Below are 14532 nucleotides of genomic sequence, written 5' to 3' on the forward strand. Positions count from 1 at the left end.
ATCCACAGTATACAGTGGATTTATAGGTGTGTAAAGCTCCTCAAGGCCCTGGTTCACACCCATACCTATTAAAGCGATATAGCCGGCTGTCCAGACTTCGCTTGCAAATGCTCCTATTAAACTAAGTGCCATGTCTTTTTAGTAGTGCGTCTTTGCTTGTGCTCCCAATAGCCCCAAATGCCCAGAAGAGATGGACCTTCACTGTGGTCACGTGACCTCCTCTCATGTTACTCAACTTGGACGGAGGATGGATGACGCATCAATCCAGAACTTAGCCACTTTGTGTACAAACTCATTTAATTTACTGTTGTTTGCTAGCAAAATATATATCACTGTAAATGATAGAGTTCTTTGAAGTGCCCTTTATGGTGATGATGATGATGGCTTCTGACTCTTTATCTCACTGGAACAGGAAATCCCAAATAAGGATAGAGTTCAGAAAGATGAGGAGAGTTGGGGGAACTCCCGACTGTACCACAACACAAGGAGGATTAGGGCTTTGAATAAGCTTCGATGGATTCTGTCTAGCCTTCAGCTAGATTTGTGTGCGACTAGTTTACTAGTCGTCTGAACAATTCACCAGTTTGAATGAATAAATGAAAAGTGCCAGGAAGGGTGATGATAACAACCTGAAAATCTCTTGTTTTGGGGTATTTTTGTAGCAAATAAAGCAAAAAGAAACTCCTATGGATAAATGTTAGCGTTATATAGGAAGATCTTTGTGCTGAAAAACTATAGACCAGGTGATTTCTGGGAACCTATAATGGTTCTTATAACAATTCTATAGCATCAAGTGAAAGCCAAATCTACTAGCTACTCATTCGATAGGTTTCCCAGCATTTTATGGATGCAGTGCTTCAAAATGAAATTCCAGGATTTTTACAGCATATATGTTTTTCAGGAAATTTGTGATTAAGTAGATTAAGGTGCAAATTTTGAGTCTTTGTGCCCAAATCAAACACAGAGTTGTTTTCAAATTTGGCAGAATGTCACTAGTCCACTCAGGGTCACCAGTTTATTGTTTGTGTGAATATGTGTGTGTGTACTGGTGTCCCATCCAGGGTATATTCCTGCCTCATGCCAAGTGTGTCCAGGATCGGCTCTGATTCGCTGGGACCCTGACCCGGAATAAAGCACTGAAGATGAATGAATGAAACGTTTTCATTTGCATATTAAATACTTTTTATGCACTTCTCAACAAATAGAGTTACTTCCCAGGCTTTCCAAAAGCTAAACTGGGTAAAGCCTGGATCAGACCAAGTCCAGTTCCACATAAAGAGCCCCCCCCCCCACCCCCTAAGCCTTCTGTGTTACAATCTGCTCACAAAACCTTCACTTATGCGTCATTTTTTCTGCTGTTTTGGACCCATTAAGTTAGAACTTTTTACACCACAAGTAAAGTGGACTTTTACTGATGAGCGAATTATACACACACACACACACACCACACACACACATAATATAATACTGTAGTGTCTATGAATCGCACTCATAAATAATAAATAATCCATCTGTGTATTACTGAAACAGAGGGAAATGTTAACAGATTATTGCACTGCTGTGTCCAGCAGGTGCTTGACGTCAGAATTATGACGTATCTATTATTAAACCCTTAATACTACATTGCAGAATTAATGAACATCATTCCTGTCTCCGAAATCTTTCCCATACACCGCTATAGACTCGCGCCCCACGAACTCTCTTCCTGTATGACCTGTTAGGACAGAGGAAAAGGTACAGAAAAAACACTCACAGGTACTTCCTGGGATTTTCCGTCAATCTGTGTTGCGCTACGGAAAATCCGAAAAAGCTGCCTTTGGTTTTTCCTTCTTTTATAACCGGGAAGCGGACATCCACGTTAAATCCACAGCAGGTTTGCGCGGTGTATATTATGCAGAAGCAGAAGTGCAGCACAGTGCTGGGAGCCATTTTTTAAGTCTCCTCCTGTCCCTCACTCCGAACAAGACCGGAGTTTTACTCGCACTCCATAGGAACAGTGCGCTCTCAAGCTCAGGCGTTCGCGCGCGCGCGCACACACACACACACACACACACAAGAAGCACTCTAGGTGTTTGCTCACGGTCTCTCTCCACCCCTTCGTCCCCTTACACATACACTGAGAAATTGCTCTGTGTGTGTGTGTGTGGGGAACGTCACCTAAACGTAGAGTACATTATGTGGTGGTCTATCTATCTATCTATCTATCTATCTATCTATCTATCTATCTATCTATCTATCTATCTATCTATCTATCCACTATATGGCCAAAGGTTTGTGGACACCTTACCCTTACATTCTAATCTCATTCGAGAAGTTATCTCCCTTTTTGCTCTTATAATAACCTCCACTCTTCTAGAAAGACTTTCCATTAAATTTTGGAGTAAAGCATTAGTGAGATCAGCTTGTGAGGTTCAGTGGGGTTGAGTCAGGGCTCCGTGCAGGACACCCGAGTTCTTCTGCTCCAAAGGAGCATTGTCATGCAGGGACAGGGATGAGTCTCTTAATTCCAGTGAGGGAAAATGGTTACATCATACAAAGACGTTCTATACAACTACTGTGTGCTTGAGACTTCATGGCAGTAGACTGGTGAAGAAGCACATCTGGGTGTGATGTGTGTTTCAGGCCTGGATTTCCTACACTGCAGTGAACTGGATGTTTCTTATTTATTCATAAAGGACTGCAGCTTGTAGGGTGTTGCAATGTTGTGAAGAATTTATATCGTAAATTGGCATGGCTTTGATTTATTTGGTTTCCGTTTCTGGTATAATTTCTCTCTGTGTGCACACAGTCAGAGTATCTATAGCTAGACATTTCCTAAAGACTCTTTATATCTCTTCATCACAATCTCTCTTCATCTCTTTGTTAGCGTCTGTATCGCTGTCTCTATCTCTTTGTCTCTTTTACACCGTCCCACAAATACGCCTGTTGGTGCATGTTGTGGTGCATCTTGACTGGGTCTGACTGTATTCACCCCCCCCTTCTGTTCTGTTACTTTTTAAAAGAGGAATGTAAATAAAATGCATTTCATTTATCACAAATGCATGATGAGTTCAATTCCCAAAGCTCTGGTTCAACTTTAAATAAACTTGTGCAGAATTAGCTCTGACTTCAGGCCTGTTTGTAATAAACATTTGTTCATGTTGTTGTTCATGTTGTTTGCTGGCTTCTGACTCTCTTGGGCAGGCTGATTAGACGAGCACTGCCCTCGCATGGGAGTCCCGATAAGAGTACTTCCTTACAGCGAGGCCATAAAGGACTGACCTTGGACCAGTCTGTCATGTTTTTATATCAGTAATCTGCTTACTAAGGAGAGAGAGAAAGAGGAGGAGGATGGCCTTGCTATGAATCAATTTCCTCACTATCCTCTCTAATAATGCTGCTTCGAGACTGGAGTTATTCGCCTGTGTGTATTGTGTGTGTGTGTGTGTGTGTGTGAGAGAGATTTTGTTCTGTCAGCTAAACCCTACGTAGAGGTTCCTACCAACATATATCAAATAATTCAAATAATGACTAATAAAGAAGTATAATGAAAGAATAATAATAATAATAATAATAATAATAATAATAATAATAATAATAATAATAATAAAAACCCTGACCCATAACACTGAATAATTTTAATAATTATTGTGTAAACAATAAACAAATCCTCGTGCTAGTTCATATCTACAAGGATCCTATTTAATGTCTCGTTTCCATCTCTTAACCTTTTCCATGCTCTCTGGAACATGACCATATCTGCACATGGAGGCTGAAAAGAGCAATCCCGTTTCTCTTCGCTGATCCCGAACAACCCCAAAGTCTCAGACATGATGTGTCTTACATGAAGAGAGTGCTGTCTCTTTTTGAAAAGAGAAGCTGTGTATGAAGCACTGCTTTGTAGATTGGAGATTTCAGATCACAGATGGGAATTCCATAGCGCAAGTCTCCCTGCAACAAGAATTATATGATGAATCTCTTTTTTAAAGCTGTTTTTCTATAAAGCGCCTGTGTGCTAAAGCACTAAAACGAAGCTTTTTAAACAAAACAAGACACTAACGCATTCATTGTTGCTTAGTAGAAGGGACATTATTTACATTTACATTATTTACTGTCCAGTGTCACCCAAATGAGGATGAGGTTCCCTTCTGAGCCTGGTTCCTCTGAAGGTTTCTTCCTTAGATCATCTCAAGGAGTTTTTCCTCATGGCCATCACCTCAGGCTTCTCATTAGGGATAAATCTTGGAGATAAATTTTAAACTTTTCACCACACATGACTAGCCTATAAACGCTTGACCTCTGTTCAAAGCTAGCTGGTGGGTGAGAATTGGCAGATTGTTAAGGCCATATGGCCATCATGTATACCCTCAACCTTCCAACCCATGCATCTTTTTCCCAGTGCAGACTCTTTCCAACCGACTCCACTTCATCTTCTACACCATTATACATGAAGAGCATGCTAATGGAGACTCATTATTATGCTGTTGATCTGAATGCATTTAGACAATTATTGGTGCAAATGCATGGCTTGTGCATTGCATGCTAACAGAATAATCAGGGCTTGAGATTAACATCGTAGCTCACCAGCCACTGTGAGGTTCCTAATTCCACTCATAGTCATGACCCCCATCCTCCAAGATTTTTTTTTCTTTTTAAGAATCGCCATAGATGTGCATTTGATCCAGGCTTTACATTTGGTTTGACATGAACAACTCTGAGACAAATCTCTGAAATAAATCTCAATTCAATTATTAAAATGATTCACGCATTGCAGAAATTGTAGCTTTCTAAAAAAAAATGGCATACAGTTTGTGGAGTGGCTCCACGTTTCTCCAGGATTGGGACTGGAGGTTCTGTTCTTGCCTCTGCCCAGTGTTTGTGGAGTTTGCATGTTAGTCCTCATGCTTTGAGGGTTTACTCCAGGTACTCCGCTTTCCTACCCCTGGTCCTAAGACATGTGCTGTAGGCTTCTCTAAATTGTGTGAATGATTATACCCTGTGATGGGGTAGAACCCTGTCCATAGTGTTCCCTGATAGATTCATTTTCCCTGCAACCCTGTGCAGGATAATCAATCCACAAAATGGATGGATGGACATTAACTCCTCACTTTCCCCTTTAAATAAACAACATAGAATTAAAAAATAAGAAGGATGAAAGAAATTTAGCACAGCCAGTGGTCTGAATTGAGAAACTTCATGCAAGCATGTCCTGTCATACACATGATATGTATTATATACTGTAGACTACATACCTTCGAGCAAGAAGGTCATCTGCCGGTGGCAAATTTTACCCACATTCTTCAGGAGGATGTATATTAATTTCAAGCCTTAAGTATTATGCCGCCTAAGAGCACTATAACAAAAGAAAAGGCTTGATAAATGGAGACTCCAGACCTTCTGTAAACTAACACTAGTCTCATGTGCTTGGGGATAAAAGCTGCTAATGCTGTCTCTTAAACTCTGGAGACCCTCAACACAAACATCACATCACATTTTACACATTATACGCTCAGATCTTTACCTCTACGCCTGGTTACTTGTTTCCTCACTGAATATTGAGCACTTCTCTGTGGATATGGTTCAGGATCGTTTCAATAACAAAATGTGTGAAAAAACAATTAATGGCTCTGTAATGCAGTAAGGGAAATCCCATCCTATCTCTGATGTAATCCCAAGAATGGACGGATTGTCAGTTTGGGATTTGATCAATGGCCTAAACACTTCACTGAGGGGATGAGAGTGGTAACCTTAGCTCAACGGTGCATGTAGTCAGAGTCAGGTCAGTCTTTTTAGCTGACAGGAGTAAAGAGGGTGATGGATGAAGGTTCACTTGTCTAAACTTTAAGCCTTCTGCATTGGTGAATTGTATTTAACTCCTGAAATCTTCGGCCTCTGTTTATTCTTTCAGGACACTGAGGGCATCAGTTTGAAATGCACTCCATCCTCTCAGGCGATCTGTAAGTAAAAAAGAAATCTAGCTATGTTGTCCAATATAGTGAGCAGGAGCGTATGGTTTAAAGCACGTCCACGGCTTCACTCACCTGGGGCACTCATTCGAGGCCTGCCGTTGTCATGGAGATCATGGTTGCTATGTGATTTCCAAGAGAGCGAGGACATTGAGATCTTTTAAAGCCTTGCCAAATTTCCCAGCTTTGATTTTGACCTTTCGTAGTTTGGTACACCCTGCAACAGGGTCGTTTTTTTTTTCACAAGGAAGTGTGACGTGTGTGACAGATGTTTCATACAATTTAGTTTTTGTCTCAAATATATATAATAAAGCAGAAGTGGACCAAAGGTTTGAAACAAAGAGACCAAGTGTTTGGATACTTAATTATAAAAAGGAGTTTGGTAACAGCAAGTGTACATCCACTTGTACACTAGAGTTTTAATACAATGCCACTGTACTGTTAAGTGCTTCAAATATCTGGGGGTTTTAACCCAAAGTGGGTAAGTGGGTGTGGCCTAAACCTTGGCAGTTTTTTTTTTATTTGTTCTGGTAACCTTGGTATGTAAGATTGTCAAATAATCTTTACATTAAATCATATAGAAATTCATATTCAGTATTCTTTTGAATTAAAGTCACCTTCCTAATGTGGTCCTGGAAACATCTTAAAGCACCCAGAGGTTATAAACAGCAACACTGTTCTTATGGTCTGTGAATTCTGTGCTCTGTAAGTTCCTCAGCCTCAGCTACATCACTCAAGTTGGTCTCAAATAAACATTTTTGTATAAAACAGGGTCATTTTTGAATTTACAACATTTGGAAGACACCCTTATCCAGAGCAACTTACATTTTATTCAACTGAGTGATAATTGCTTGCTCAGGGCCCCAGAGTAGCAGCTTGGTAGTAATGGGATTTGAACTCACAACCTTCCAATTGCTAGTCTATTGCCTTAACCACAAAGCTACCACAAGAATCACCCAAGAAGCAAGAAACGAACTAGTAACTCAGTCTAAGGCACAGTGACCCTGATCAGCCAGTAACTAATTCATCGTTTGAAGGCGGTCAGTGACTCTCAGAGCTGTTTGGACATCTAGGGGAAGTTCATTGCACCACCTCGGTGCCAGAACAGAGAACAGTCTAGATGTAGACCTACCTTTTACCCTGAGAGATGGTGGAACAGTCGAGCAGTGCTAGTGGATCTGAGGGAGCGAGGGTCAGTGTGAGGAGTAATAAGAGCTTTGAGGTAAGATGGTGCTGGTCCATTCTTGGCTTTGTAGGCAATCATCAGTGTATTGAATCTGATGCAGCTACTGCAAACCAGTGGAGGGAGCGGAGCAGTGGGGTGGTGTGGGAGAACTTAGGCAGGCTGAAAACAAGTCATGCAGCAGAATTTTGGATCATTTGCAGTGGATGAATTGCATTCAGTGGTAGACCTGCCAGTAAAGAGTTGCAGTAGTCCAGTCTAGAAATGACCAGAGATTGAACAAGCACTTGAGTAGCCTGTGTGGATAGAAATGGTTGAATCCTTTTGATGTTGTAGAGAAGAAACTGACATGAGCGTGTGACATTAGTAAGATGGGAGGAAAAGGACAGTTGATTGTCCATGGTTACCCCAAGGTTGTGAGCAGTGGCTGAAGGGGAGATCATGGAGTTGTTCAGAGATATAGCAAGATCCTTGGCTGGGGATGAATCACTAGGGATGACCAGGGGTTCAGTTTTTCAGCTGATGAGCTGTTGTCCAAGATGAAATGTCCACCAGACACGTTGAGATCCGAGCAGAAGCCGTAGTATCTGAGGGCGGGAAGGAGAAGATGAGTTGGGTGTCATCGGCATAGCAGTGGTATAAGAACCCATGTGAGGATAGAACTTTGCCAAGAGAGTGAGTGTAGAGGGAAAAAAGGAGAGGACCAAGTGCTGAGCCTTGTGGGACACCAGTAGGGAGTCTGTGTGGGGCAGATGTTACAAGTAGATTTCCATTATAGAACAGGAGATGAAGAAGTTGGCTTATTTGGGAGAAAAGCCTCCTGGGTGAAGCTCCTCTTGAAGCTGGATAAGAAGTCTCAGACTCAAAATCATTTTATTTATCATACACATAGATGCCATGCACATTTATGTTTTAGGAGTATTTCTTGGTGTTTGGTAACAACACAATACATTCAACTCGCAGTTGTAGACTGGATGCATTCGAGAGTGCATTTAATTGGAGTTTTATATAGTAATGACAACATTAATAAATAATAATGCATTTAATAAATATTAATAAATAGTATTTAGCAATAATATTAAAGATAATAGCAATACTTAACAGTTAAAACACTAATACCACTTTTGAGAATAATAATAATAATAATAATAATAATAATAATAATAATAATAATAATAATAATAATAATAATCCCAGAGTGTAAATGAAAAAAAAATCTGTAAAAATTTTTTATGTCTAATAATTATTTATTTATTTAAAATTTTTATTTGTCACTGTATAATTTCACATGTTTAATTTATTTAAAAAAATATTGTAATAGTATATAGAATAAGTTTATAATAAGTTTATATTCTGTCCAGATATTCTCACAGTATTCAGTATATTTCTGAACAATCAGATAAAATCTTTAGTCTTTAATCTATTTTACATTTTAAGTGTCCCTTGACACATCATAAAGTTTAGATCATTGCAGTGAGATCACAACTGTTGCCTGTTCACAACTCCCTGAACACAGCATGTACTGCCTAACCCTAACAACCAGGCATCTGACAAAAGACTGCTGTTATTTGATACACTTTCTGAGTCCCATGTAAGGAAATCACATGGCACACTTTCACAGTGGTTCCCATGCTTTTATACTCAGAAAACAAACCCTTTTGTATGGTATATCCCTGTAAAATGACTCCGGTTTAATATGTATGGAATGTGAAAAAAACCCCAAAACAGACTCCCGTACATTCTACAACAGTGCACAATATTGTCAGTATTTATTATTTATAGTAATACTAATATTCAAGATTATTTAGAGATTTTGTCTAAGCAGATCAATAATCAGGCATAACATTATGACCCCCTTCCTAATATTGTGTTGGTGCTGCCAAAACAGCCTTTTCTATCAGAACCAGCATTAACTTCTTCAGCAATTTGAGCAACAGTAGCTCGTCTGTTGTATCACACGGGTCAGCCTTCACTACCCACGTGCATCAATGAGCCTTGGCCGTCCATGACCCTGTCGCTGGTTCACCACAGTTCCTTCTTTGGACCACTTTTTATAGACCACTGCAGACCAGGAACACCCCACAAGAGCTGCAGTTTTGGAGATGCTCTGATCCAGTGGTCTAGCCATCACAATTTAGCCCTTAATCAAACTCACTCAAATCCTTATGCTTGTCTTTTCCTGCTTCTAACATAAACTTTGAGGACAAAATGTTGACTTGCTGCCTAATATATCCCACCCACTAACAGGTGCCATGATGAGGAGATCATCAGTTTTATTCACTAGACCTCTCACTGCTCATGATGTTATACCTGACCAGTGTGTGTATATCTATCTATCTATCTATCTATCTATCTATCTATCTATCTATCTATCTATCTATCTATCTATCTATCTATCTATCTATCTATCTATCTATCTATCTATCTATCTATTTTTTTCAGTCTAATCTTCAAATGTACAAATGCACAAATATGAGATAAGCAAATAGTCTAAACATCGAAAAATGCTGTATTTCACTTTATACATTTGTTCTGTCTTTGCTTTGCATATTAGCAGTAGTCCTAATCGTATAGACTGTTATTGTTATAGTCCGTAAATTCAATGCCACTCTATTTGTATCTGTATCTTTGTCTTCATCTGCATCCACAATAAGGCAGTGTTTAGTTCAGACTGCTGGAACAAACTTCATCAAGTCATATGAAGACTGAAGCAGACAATCTCTCAAAGAGCTATCCGATGTGTTTAAACAGCTTGGCATCATTATGCTATAAGCCATATTTTTCTGTATTTTCATTGGCCACGATGGGCCGCTCTGACAGAAAGAGTGATCCTTTGTCATGGTGGTAAAAGGGTAAATGCAATTTAGCTGCAATTTTGATGAATAATGGTGCTATTACAGATCTGAGGAGATGGCCGTGTCTCATCGTACACAGTACAGAGTCAGCAGCTCTGGGGAATGATTATGATTTTAGGCCTTTTTTCCCATAAGAATAGTCCATTTTAATCATGGGAGGCTTGTGTGTATGATGACATCGTAAATGACATCAAATGGATGCAAAGAAAGAAAACCACATGCAGCTGGTTTATACCTTTGTATAAATTTGTAAGATTATTTTTAACAACAATCACACAATCAGATCTAGTATAATCAGTGGTGAAAAATGCTACTGATTCTGTAGCAACAAACAGTAGGCCTGTTTGCTAGCTAGCTAGATAGTTTACTTACACTTACCCTGAGAAGTTTGAGCACTTAGATCAGCACTTAGAATAATTTTAAATGGTCTGGTTAGCTAGTTAGCTAGTCTCACTCAGTTAGTTAATCATGTACCTGGACATGTTTCCCAAGGTTGGATGTTTAGCTATGAACTGCTGATATCTCCATTCGATTTCTGGCCTATCATTATCATTCTACTACATTTGAAGCAATTTAAACATTTATATGTATAAATTGGTTGAGGGAAGGCTCATCTGTGTCCAGTGTCTCAGACATGGAGACTGCTGGCTAAAGAAAGGATTTAGAGCCTGAAGTAGATTTTGGCAGGAAACTGTTTTATTTTGATTGGGTCTTGATATTAAGGGAATTTAAATTGGCAAAGGTGTTTTCATGACTTATAGTCTATCAGGGTTAATTCTATATTTGAAAGTACTGTGATTTAAGGAAGGAAGGAAGGAAGGAGGGAAGGAAGGAAGGAAGAAGGACATTGATGGTTCACTGGTAAAGCCCCCCAGGTTGCTGATCAAAAGTTTTGGGTACAAGCCACAACACTGCCAAGCTGCCACCATTGGGACCCCCTAAGCAACACCCTCAGGGTCTGCCCTAGGGGTGCGGTATCATGCCTCACCCCATGCACTGAACCCAATCTCACAACATGCTGTGATATATTAAAAAATATATATTTTTTCTATACAGGACAAATAAATTCTTCTTCTTCTAAGCCTGTTAATTCCACCACCACCATGCTACCTGAATATGCTTAACACAGGAAGAGGAGACAAAAAGAACAGGAGGAAAGATGGGAAAGAATTCAGGAGCAGAGTAGAGCTTTGTTTTTGCACACAAAAGGAACAACACTGCACAGCCTTGCACATTTTCCACTCAGCTGAACACCTCTTTTAGATCATTAAAATAACCATTCATTAGTGCAGCAGGACACAAATTCAGCTCAAAAGCAGAGACAAGAAGGCCAGCATGGGGGTCTTTATCACTGCTCTTCTCTTTCACTGCTCCACGAATAATGCACAGGATTCACACGATTCAGAAGCAATTACTGGCGGATTTGGGGACAGAATGAATAACTGATGTCTTGTTTATAGATTTTTAAGCATTAGAGGTTAGGAACATCAAATCAATGGTTAAAACAAATCATGCATTTTACATATATATACACTATATTGCCAAAAGTATTCGCTCACCTGCCTTGACTCACATATGAACTTAAGTGACATCCCATTCCTAATCCATAGGGTTCAATATGACGTCGGTCCACCCTTTGCAGCTATAACAGCTTCAACTCTTCTGGGAAGGCTGTCCACAAGGTTTAGGAGTGTGTTTATGGGAATTTTTGACCATTCTTCCAGAAGCGCATTTGTGAGGTCACACACTGATGTTGGACGAGAAGGCCTGGCTCTCAGTCTCCGCTGTAATTCATCCCAAAGGTGTTCTATCGGGTTGAGGTCAGGACTCTGTGCAGGCCAGTCAAGTTCATCCACACCAGACTCTGTCATCCATGTCTTTATGGACCTTGCTTTGGTCACTGGTGCACAGTCATGTTGGAAGAGGAAGGGGCCAGCTCCAAACTGTTCCCACAAAGTTGGGAGCATGGAATTGTCCAAAATGTCTTGGTATGCTGAAGCATTCAGAGTTCCTTTCACTGGAACTAAGGGGCCAAGCCCAGCTCCTGAAAAACAACCCCACACCATAATCCCCCCTCCACCAAACTTTACACTTGGCACAATGCAGTCAGACAAGTACCGTTCTCCTGGCAACCGCCAAACCCAGACTCGTCCATCAGATTGCCAGATGGAGAAGCGCGATTCGTCACTCCAGAGAACGCGTCTCCACTGCTCTAGAGTCCAGTGGCGGCGTGCTTTACACCACTGCATCCGACGCTTTGCATTGCACTTGGTGATGTATGGCTTGGATGCAGCTGCTCGGCCATGGAAACCCATTCCATGAAGCTCTCTGCGCACTGTTCTTGAGCTAATCTGAAGGCCACATGAAGTTTGGAGGTCTGTAGCGATTGACTCTGCAGAAAGTTGGCGACCTCTTCGCACTATGTGCCTCAGCATCCGCTGACCCCGCTCCGTCAGTTTACGTGGCCTACCACTTCGTGGCTGAGTTGCTGTCGTTCCCAAACACTTCCACGTTCTTATAATACAGCTGACAGTTGACTGTGGAATATTTAGGAGCGAGGAAATTTCACGACTGGATTTGTTGCACAGGTGGCATCCTATCACAGTTCCACGCTGGAATTCACTGAGCTCCTGAGAGCGACCCATTCTTTCACAAATGTTTGTAAAAACAGTCTGCATGCCTAGGTGCTTGATTTTATACACCTGTGGCCATGGAAGTGATTGGAACACCTGATTCTGATTATTTGGATGGGTGAGCGAATATATATATATATATACACTATATTGCCAAAAGCATTCGCTATTTACAAACATTTGTGAAAGAATGGTCAGCTGTATTATAAGAACGTGGAAGTGTTTGGGAACGACAGCAACTCAGCCACGAAGTGGTAGGCCACGTAAACTGACGGAGCGGGGTCAGCGGATGCTGAGGCGCATAGTGCGAAGAGGTCGCCAACTTTCTGCAGAGTCAATCGCTACAGACCTCCAAACTTCATGTGGCCTTCAGATTAGCTCAAGAACAGTGCGCAGAGAGCTTCATGGAATGGGTTTCCATGGCCGAGCAGCTGCATCCAAGCCATACATCACCAAGTGCAATGCAAAACGTCGGATGCAGTGGTGTAAAGCACGCCGCCACTGGACTCTAGAGCAGTGGAGACGCGTTCTCTGGAGTGACGAATCGCGCTTCTCCATCTGGCAATCTGATGGACGAGTCTGGGTTTGGCGGTTGCCAGGAGAACGGTACTTGTCTGACTGCATTGTGCCAAGTGTAAAGTTTGGTGGAGGGGGGATTATGGTGTGGGGTTGTTTTTCAGGAGCTGGGCTTGGCCCCTTAGTTCCAGTGAAAGGAACTCTGAATGCTTCAGCATACCAAGACATTTTGGACAATTCCATGCTCCCAACTTTGTGGGAACAGTTTGGAGCTGGCCCCTTCCTCTTCCAACATGACTGTGCACCAGTGACCAAAGCAAGGTCCATAAAGACATGGATGACAGAGTCTGGTGTGGATGAACTTGACTGTCCTGCACAGAGTCCTGACCTCAGCCCGATAGAACACCTTTGTGATGCATTAGAGCGGAGACTGAGAGCCAGGCCTTCTCGTCCAACATCAGTGTGTGACCTCACAAATGCGCTTCTGGAAGAATGGTCAAAAATTCCCATAAACACACTCCTAAACCTTGTGGACAGCCTTCCCAGAAGAGTTGAAGCTGTTATAGCTGCAAATGATGGACTGACGTCATACTGAACCCTATGGATTAGGAATGGGATGTCACTTAAGTTCATATGCGAGTCAAGGCAGGTGAGCGAATACTTTTGGCAATATAGTGTATATATATATACTGTATATGTAAACCAAGTGCTTGACCTGCACAGGCAGTTACTAAGGATGAACATAAACAATAATCCACCTCTTATTTTATTTCAGAACTATCTGAGCTATATATCAGTATTGGGTTACATCCCTTTTATTACATTTTATTTATACTTGATTAGTTAATATTGAGTCTTTAATATACATGGTTCCAAGTTTTACCATTTACTGTAAATTTCTAACTCTAACCCAATATTCTCATCTTATTTCTACAAAACAAATGTATCTTTTATTTTATAGCAGTTTAGTTCCCAATAGGGATTTTTACTTCTGTCAACAATTCTGCCACAATGTCACGTTTTTATTTGCCTTCTTCATGTTTTGAACCGAGGTCATCTGGTCTTCTTTTTATTTTAACTGAAGCCAAAGCAAACAGAGACACTGGCTATGGTGTGGCTTCCTTGGCAACCTGACCACATGTAGTTTCCACAGTAATGGAGAGAGAAGGTTTCTAAAATAGTACTGAGTAAGTGAGTGGAAACACTGATTTTCTCGGGGAGGGAACACAGCAGGGGCATTATATTCTAATGACAGGTCATGTTTTTAAAGCTTTTGTGCATCATGCTGTACTGCCATGTCATAATGACACATGTACGTCGGTTTAAACAGGTATGTGATGTGATATCTGAGGCCATTCACTCTTTTGTATGCTGTTGTCAGTTCTGTTTCAGATGCATGC

The 14532-nt window shown here is 40.9% G+C and overlaps 1 protein-coding gene across 1 annotated transcript in view; it reads right to left on the reverse strand.

Moving 5' to 3' along the window:
* itga3b (integrin, alpha 3b) overlaps positions 1 to 2039 on the reverse strand; it is a 49255-nt gene extending 47216 nt beyond the window's left edge. Inside the window, exon 1 of the mRNA XM_058407007.1 lies at positions 1754 to 2039. Within this exon, the coding sequence (XP_058262990.1) occupies positions 1754 to 1929 (176 nt within the window). The 5' untranslated portion in view covers positions 1930 to 2039. The remainder of the gene's footprint in view (positions 1 to 1753) is intronic.
* Positions 2040 to 14532: the final 12493 nt, after the last annotated feature.

This window comes from Hemibagrus wyckioides, linkage group LG13, assembly GCF_019097595.1.
Source record: "Hemibagrus wyckioides isolate EC202008001 linkage group LG13, SWU_Hwy_1.0, whole genome shotgun sequence".
In the NCBI taxonomy this organism is placed as follows: Eukaryota; Metazoa; Chordata; class Actinopteri; order Siluriformes; family Bagridae; genus Hemibagrus; species Hemibagrus wyckioides.